The sequence below is a fragment of the Lolium rigidum genome, chromosome 1, assembly GCF_022539505.1.
Source record: "Lolium rigidum isolate FL_2022 chromosome 1, APGP_CSIRO_Lrig_0.1, whole genome shotgun sequence".
Classification (NCBI taxonomy): Eukaryota; Viridiplantae; Streptophyta; class Magnoliopsida; order Poales; family Poaceae; genus Lolium; species Lolium rigidum.
Window position 1 is genome coordinate 280,715,102 of NC_061508.1, and position 8,434 is coordinate 280,723,535.

An 8,434-nucleotide genomic window follows, 5' to 3' on the forward strand; every position below is an offset into this window, starting at 1 on the left:
GGTGAGAGAGGATGTTGGTCCAGAGGTGGTGGATCCGTCATTATTGCCTAACTTCGTCGATGGGATAAGATGGATCTTGGTCCAAGACAACACGAGGACATCCCGGTCGACGTGCCACAATTACATATGCCTCGCTGCTTGCAGCGAGTCTATTCGTCGACTCACAAAGCCTCGTTGACGATGCTACTTCTACGGAGGCTCGGCGTCTTTCAACGTGTGTCTACACGTGAAGTTTAACGGTAGTAGCTTGGGTAAGTGTAGGAAACATAGGATCATTATGTATTTTTATCTTGGAATGTTCTACAATCTTCAAAGTTTTCAGTAGTCTGTATTTTAGTTTCAAAGTTTGTTTCTTCATCTAACTTGATTTTCCATTAAATCAGTATTGCTCGACTCAGTGCTTCATCGTCTCGCTCTCAGCCACGTCGCTATGCGAGCTCTCTTCTCTCGCATCCCGATCTCCACCGCCACTTCCCTCTTCTCCTCACCCGCCAAACCCCTAGCTCCGACCCCTAGCCTCGTCCCCCTCCGCCTGGTCCGCCGATTCGCCGCCATGGCCGCTGCCGCCGCGGAGGAGTTCGTCAAGGGCCGCGTCTTCCCCAACGGCGTCGCCGTCATCACCCTCGACCGCCCCAAGGCCCTCAACGCCATGAACCTCGGTGCGGATCGCTCTCCTCCTCCTCCTTCACCTGCCCGATTGGGTCTTCCTTGTGTTGTGATTTGTGCAGGAGTACCTCGATTTGCTTGCGCGAACCTCGCTAGTTTGTTAGGTTGCGGAGAGAGAGAGAGAGAGTTGGTGAAATTCGTGTTGAGCGTTCGGTGAAGTTTTTGAAATTCTACTAGTGTTTAACTAGTTTGCTGTGCCGGATTCTAGTTCGATTTGTACATTCGAAAGTAGTGACTACTGACTAGACAGCATCTGGAATACACATTCACTGCTAAATAAGTACCAGGAAGCTAAATCAAGTTCGAGATCGGAGTGTTACAATTCACGTTTCACTTCACCCCGACAGACATGCGTTACAGAAACATCAGATCTTGCCATCCCTTTTCTTCTTTTCGAGAAAGAGCAAACGCTTTGTGTCTCGATATGCGTTGGTAGACACTAGATGACTAGATGGATATTGTGATAGGCTCATCAACAGCAACTACTATTCTAGCAACCAATACATGTTGCCATTCGTTTCACATGAGGGCATCTCCAGCGGCACGATGCATTTTAGCGTCCGTTTCCGTCGGCCCTTTCGGTCGAAATCGACCGCGCGTCCGTTTGCGTCAGGGGTGGCTCCAGCGGCACGATGCATTTTTTTGGCCGAAACATTTTTGTTAAACATGAAACATAATTTACATACTTAAAACATAAAAAAACCCTAAACGCCTACTGCTGCTCATCGTCGCTGTGCTGCTCCTCGCCGCTTCAAGCACGATGAGCTCCGGTATCGCCCACGGCCAGTAGCCAGTCGGGGGAGGGTACGCCGGGCGCGCCGCCGGTGCTGGAGGTGGAGGAGGCTGCGGCTGTGGCGGCGGTGGAAGCGCCCAGGGCTGCGGCTGTGGCGGCGGTTGAGGCGCCTAGGGATAAGGCTGTGGCGGCGGTGGAGGAGGCGCCCAGGGATAAGGCTGTGGCGGCGGTGGAGGAGGTGACGCCGAGTCCAGGAGCGCCTGTCGAAGGGTTTCATCCGCCGACAGGCCCGGCGGCATGATGGCGGTGGCGTAGCGGGGCAGCGGCGGCTGCACAGGCGTGTCGTTCTCGGAGACGAGGACGCCGAGCTTCGCCATCTCGTCGTCCGTCATGTTCTCCGGGAAGTCGAAGTTGCGGCCCTCCGCCATGGCCTGCTGCCATTCGTGGAAGACGACAGCGACGTAGTCGTCGCTGTCGGCCTTCACCTCCTCGCTATGGTACGCGAGCGCCTCGATGTAGTCGTCGTCGTAGGCGTCGTAGGCTTCGTCGTCGTCGTGGTCGTTGGCGTCGTTGTGCTGCGTCTGCTGACGACGCGTCGGCGCCTGTTTACGACGAGCCGGCGGTGCAGGGCCGAAGGGATAATCCCTGTCGCCCATAAAGCCCGCCCTTCTTCTCCTATCCGTCTCCGTCGACAGGTACGTACGCCAACTCTGCGAGTCGATGGCGTACGCCGGATCGGCGCGGAGGTCCGCCGGCAGGTACCGCCTCCTTTGCCGGATCTCCGCGCTTCGATCAGGCTCGCGCGCAGGGAATGGGGGGATGGGCACCCGGCGGCAGCTGAGCCGCTAGTCGCCAGGCAGCTGCACGCCGGACCAGGCGTCGTCGCACGGCAACCATTTGCCGTGCATGAGCCTCCCCGCCATGACAGGGAGCGGCACCCTCTTGCTGCCGCTGCCGGAGGCCTCGAAGTCGTTCTTCTTTCCCATGGCGCTGCGGCAGTGGTGGTGCGAGTGGAGCTGTGGGCGAAGGAGCAACGCGGCCGGTGGACTTTTAAGGGTGGCCGCGCGCGGGATACGATGCCATTGAAGGCGGCGCAGAAGCCCAGCCGCCGCCCGCCAGTGCGCGCGCAGAACAGGCAGCCGCGCCATTGATGACGAAGGCTGCGGCGCAGATGCGGAAGCGCTGACCGCCGAAGCGGTGCCCTCGATGCAGACTCGCTGCCAGGCGGGCCCGGTGGATACGCGAGCGGACACTTTGCGCGTCCGCGGAGACGCAAACCTGGCGCATATTTGGGCCACGTTTGCGTCTCCGCGGATGGCCCGGTCACTTTGCGCCGCGCCGCTGGAGAGGGTGCCAGACGCATTTTCGGTCACAGCGGATGCAAACGGTCGCTCAGCGTCCGTTTGCGTCGCGCCGCTGGGGATGCCCTAACACCATGTCTTTTGTTGGCTGTCCATTACAAGCTGGCCTGCTGACATCATGGGCCCACACACAAATGTTGGGCATTCTTGCGGCATGGTGACTGCCTAGCAGTTGATCGTGAAAATACATGTTTGGTTGAAGCGGGAGGTGTCCCTCTGTTTGTGACTTGTGCATCTGTTCCTGCCCGTGTTAACATGATGTCCAATTTTAGGTGGTTCAGTGCAGCGCACACCTTTTGAGGTGGTGTGAAGCATTTTACAACTCTCTCTGTTACAGAATAGACGGCGTCCTAGAACAGTCAAACTCCTTTAACTTAGACTATTTAAATCTATAAAAAAGATTATTAAGATTCGTCAAGTAAGAAATAAGGTCAAAGTTGTATCTTGGAAAATATGTCCATGTCTAAAACTTCGCTTAATTTGGACCACAGGGAGTACAAAATATATCTCGAATTCGTCACCTAGTTTCACTTGTGTTTCCAGGTTAATATAAATAAATTGAATATACACTACTAAGGTTTGCGGTTGCGGGAGCTATAATTTTACTATTGAGTTGAGCGAATTTGGAAGCAGAGGAGAGAGCGAAAGAGCTGGGGAGAAAGGTGAACTTCCAAAGGGGGAATAGGGGCTTATGTAGCTAGTCTTATCTAAAGGAAACTAAGGTTACGAGGAGTCATGATTTGGTAGCTGCTACTGTGCACATGCATAGGATGGATACATCCATAGATGTTGTCTACTTACATCCTCCCCACAGATTGTTTGTCTGATGCCTTATTGAGTTCCACTCACATATTCGTTACCTTAAATGGTTGCAGAAATGGACCTTAGATACAAGGCATTTCTTGATGATTGGGAAACAAATCCAAATGTGAAGTGCGTTCTTGTGGAAAGCAGTTCTTCACGTGCTTTCTCAGCTGGTATTTTGTCTCTCTATTTCGTCCCCTTTTTTTGTGGTTAATAAGCTATGCCTTTAAACATGTTGTATTGCCTTTATATCCGGAGCATTGGAGATGTTTTCAAATAAAATTCATGGCCAATGCAGGGATGGATATTAAGGGTGTTGCAGCAGAAATTCAAAAGGACAAGAGCACATCACTTGTGCAAAAGGTCTTTATTCTCATGTTTTTTATTACCCAAGTTTATATTTAGAATTGATGGTCCTTTTGTCTTTCTTGTGAGAAATTTTATGCGGCAGTGGTATATGTTGTTGTCTCAGGTGTTGCTCAAACTTGCACAAGATAGTGACTACTGCTTAGTGTAAACTGCAGGTGGGGATGTGAAGAGACTTGCTAATGATTGCACAATGCCAGAGATAATAGAGGTCTAGTAATAAGACCTTGTTTGTATCTGAGAAATATTGCAAACGTATAGTCGAAACTATATATTCCAGTCTGCAGGGACAACTCAACAGACTTATATTTTGAAATTCACAGCTAACTCCAAAAAGTAATGCAATATTTAAATAACTCTGCGACATTCTGACTTGAAATGCAATACCTAACTCCTTGTATTAAGATTTATTTCATAAATGAATTTTTACCACTGATTTGGCCATATAACAAAACATATGAATTCAAGTTCCTATGGAGATGGGAGAATCGAGGTACAGTTTCAAAGAACAATTTGAGGACAATTCCAAACAAAATATTAGCTCCAACAATTACTCGATTGCTGATTTCTAAAATAACTTTATAATGCTGGTTGTAATTTGTTTGTGGATTCATATCACATGGTAAGTAGGAAACTGAGCCATTGCCATTTCATTGGTTGATTATCATAAATTGAAAAGAAAAAAGACAAAACTGAGCTACATGCATTCTATTTGTTGATTCTGAATTTCTGACTGCAATTGAAAGAAGATAACGAGCAGTAGTTTTACTGGACTGGTATTTCATTTAGGCTTGTTTTCACTTTGAAGTTGTAGAATGTGCATATATATATATATATATATATATATATATATATATATATATATATATATATCTATATTTTTAAAGAGCATTCAGTTATATATCATCTGCAAGTCACTATCTATTGTTTTAACACTCTCTGCTTCTTTAACCCACTGACCATCTAACATTATATCATCAATATCAATACAAATATGGCCCGGCCTCTAAATTGCACAATACATCTATGTACTTATAGTACTAAGATTTTGAAATGCTTAGTTAGTTTGCATCTACCTTAACTGTTAGTACGTTGTTGAGAAGAACCCTATCTTATCTTATTTTTGAATAACTAATGTTTAATTGTCACTAATCTGCTTGTCTTGCTAGTGACTTGTCTTGCGCTCCTCGGTGTGTTCCTTTTTGTTGCACCATTAAATGTAAAATATGTGCAGTGCTAAGATTTTCTACACCGAGAATGTTTAATAGAAATATTTCTGCATGCCTTACACTCTTACTAGTATCTTAGCTTGTCCTCCTTGGTTTGTTTCTTTTGTGTTGCATTGGTAAATGAAAATAGCTGATTGTGTTATGTCGTCCTTTGTCCATTATATTGTTATCATATGCATCATTACAAGATACATTATTCCTTTTCAGGTCTTCACTGCTGAGTACTCTTTGATTTGTAAGATTCATGAGTATGCAAAACCTTATATATGCTTGATGGATGGAGTGACCATGGGGTTTGGAATTGGATTGTCTGGACATGGCCGCTATCGCATTATTACTGAGGCAATTGTTTGCAACTCCATTTCTCTTCGTTTTATTGAGTTCCGCTTTCAACTTTTGCCTTTTGAAGACTGATCATGTTTGTCCAATGTGCTATTATTACAGCGAACACTCATGGCCATGCCAGAAAATGCTATTGGCCTATTCCCAGATGTGGGATTTGCTTACATTGGTGCAAAAGCGCCAGGAGGGGGTGCAGTCGGTATGCTTCTGTATACCCCTCCATCTTGTTGTAGTACTTCGTAGGTGGTGTCTTCTGCTACTAATTTGTTCTATAATCATCATGCTTTTTCTTTTTAATTGCATAGAAGTCATAACCAAACCCTCCATCCCTACCTCGTGCACTCCTATGTATCTTGATGTTTACAACTGTGTGCTTCTATGTTGTCTCCATTTTCGCTCTCTCTTGTCTCCATTTCTGCTGTGTGTTCCAAGATGACCATTTTTAGTGAGCATAATCAAGTGAATGTTTAGTGGAAACTCCCTTTTCTATTTATTATGGAAGAAGTTCGTCAGTTCTAAATCCTGACTCTTGGAAGCTATGCAATTAATGTTCAATTATGCTGAATGTGCAGTACTTATGCCAGATCATTACTTTATGTATGCATTAATACTATGACATTGATGTGGCTTTCTCTATCCCCAAATGGGTAAACTGTTTTCAAATCATATAGCGTTCCTTCTTACTGTCCATTTCACTTACGACATCTTCTTTCAGGAGCTTACCTTGGGATGACAGGGAAAAGGATATCTTCACCTGCTGATGCTCTGTTTATAGGTCTTGGAACCCATTATGTACCTTCCGGGGACTTGGGCTCACTTAAGGAATCCCTCTTGAGTGCTAACCTGTATGTCAACTTACTTGGCGAAAACTTTGTAAACACATTAATAGACAATTTTTGTAACTATTTTCTGTAGTTCTGTCTATTTATCCATGTGTAAAGTTTCAGGACACAATATGTGCTTGCTATATTACTGTACTATTTTGGTGGTATCTTGACATATAAACCTTTCTTTATCTTGCAGCACTGCTGATCCTCACAAAGATGTTGAGTCACTCCTGACTGGGTACAAGAAGGAACCTGAGTCAGTGCCCCAGTTAGAAAAGCTTTTACCAGTTATCATTTCTTCTTTTGGTGCTGATAAATCAGCTGCTGAATCTGTCGAAGAGCTAAAGAAGTGTAGTCAAAGTGGTGATGCCGAAGGTAATCAGACATTAAGTTTTTTAAGGCACCAAGACAATTCTTATATAATAAAACAGTGTCCTGCATTTTTTTTTAAATGGCCTGTGCTATATACAAATTAAGTCTAGTGCAGTACTGATATGTATATGTAATTATTCTTTTCTTTGTTGGCTGCAGTGGCAGAATGGGCCAATGATGCTTTAGCAGGACTTAAGAAAGGTGCTCCGTTTTCTCTTTGTTTAACACAGAAGCATTTCTCTCGAGTTGCATCATCATATGGGAATAATGAAAACCATCTATCTAAGGTAGTCTCTGGTATCTTGTGCAGTTGGACATTTGTATTTTGTTTTTCTGTAATTTTGCTAATTCTGCTTCTCGGTTAATTCAGTTGGCTGGTGTTATGAAGTTGGAATATCGCATTGCCTTGAGATCGTCGGTTCGAGATGATTTTGTTGAAGGTGTACGTGCTGTCTTAGTTGACAAAGACCAGGCAAGTGACCTATATGGTTTTATTTTTCAGTCTCCAATTTCTTGAATTGTCCGTCCAAGAAGACTTTAAGGTTCACCCGATGCACAGACTCATACAGTTAGATGTGCGTCATTGTGTGGTACATGTGTTAGTCACCACTTTCTCCATGGGCCTTCCTCTATTGATCTTTGCTCTAAAGCTGTAAGCCCAGCGGTTGGACCGCTGTTTCCCTGTCCACTGTGCTTAATGAACCGGCCAAGGCTCTGGTTCCGGTTTTCTGTTTTTCCGGTAAAACTGGAGATCTGGTTTAGTTTTTAAAACTATGCTTGCAAGTGCAACTGGGCAAAAACGCTAATTACATCAACGTATAATGCAACTTGGACTGTTTTTTGTTTATCGTGCAAGATGAGGTAGCTTCATTTCCAAGCTAGGAATAATAAGACACAGTAGCACACATTGAATAGTTATGTTTTTTTTGTACTCTTGAAAAATACATATATTCGTCCTGGGGAAGGTTTTCTACCTATAGTGTGGTAGTGGGTCATTGAACTTGAAGAGATCAGTAGCATCCCGCTAAATTCTATTGTCACTTTGCAGAATCCAAAATGGAATCCAGCAACTCTGGAAGACGTAAACATGGATGAGGTTGAATCAATTTTTGAACCATTAGGGGCCGATGCTGAGTTGAATGTATGATTTTTCTGTACAACCCAGAGTGTTATGACTACCTGAACATCCATTTTCCTTATGTTTCGATGATGTAATTGGAAATTGAAAACATAAACACGCTGTTCGTTGCGCCAATAAATGCTTAAAATACTTTATCTGCAGAAGTTGGAGTGTCAACATTTGATTCAATTATTAATTTTCCTGTTGATGTTGAGCTGAAACATAAATAAGCTGCACGGAATGTACTTTTGATGTGGAGGAGCATTGTCTCCAGCCTTTGCTGCTTGTAAGTTGGAGGTAATTCCTTGCGCTTGAGCTGCTGTTGCTCTGAGATGGAACCTTTTGCTCTGAACAGAAGTTTGGTAACTCGTTTGATCGAAATGATTAACACAAACGATTTAGGTTTCGTCCTTCCTTCCTTCTGCAGTGCCATACACATGTGCCACATCTAAGATGGTAAGTACACTCGGGTGGACTGAAACACATGAGAGTGGCTACAAGCTGCTATTGTGAAGCCTGATGGACAATTGTTCCAGCTTCAGTGCTTGACACACCCTCCGCCACGCCGACGTGACCGGATCTTGTTTTTTTTAAGCAAAAGTATCTGCGTTATG

General features: G+C 45.0%; 1 protein-coding gene across 4 annotated transcripts; it reads left to right on the forward strand.

Moving 5' to 3' along the window:
* The first annotated feature begins 406 nt into the window (after window positions 1-406).
* Window positions 407-7,981, forward strand: LOC124694806 (3-hydroxyisobutyryl-CoA hydrolase-like protein 3, mitochondrial). Of its 4 annotated transcripts, XM_047227767.1 has the most exons (11): window positions 407-659; window positions 3,636-3,737; window positions 3,863-3,907; window positions 4,089-4,141; window positions 5,367-5,501; window positions 5,604-5,700; window positions 6,217-6,346; window positions 6,525-6,703; window positions 6,860-6,987; window positions 7,071-7,172; window positions 7,749-7,981. In XM_047227767.1, exons 1-11 carry the CDS (start codon window positions 431-433, stop codon window positions 7,845-7,847), a joined length of 1,299 nt encoding a protein of 432 aa, XP_047083723.1. In that variant the 5' UTR covers window positions 407-430; the 3' UTR covers window positions 7,848-7,981. The 4 variants fall into 4 exon arrangements, with proteins under 4 accessions (XP_047083723.1, XP_047083712.1, XP_047083708.1 ...); XM_047227756.1 differs by lacking the exon at window positions 3,863-3,907; XM_047227752.1 differs by lacking the exon at window positions 4,089-4,141 and having other exon boundaries at window positions 408-659; window positions 3,863-3,927.
* The last annotated feature ends 453 nt before the right edge of the window (window positions 7,982-8,434 follow it).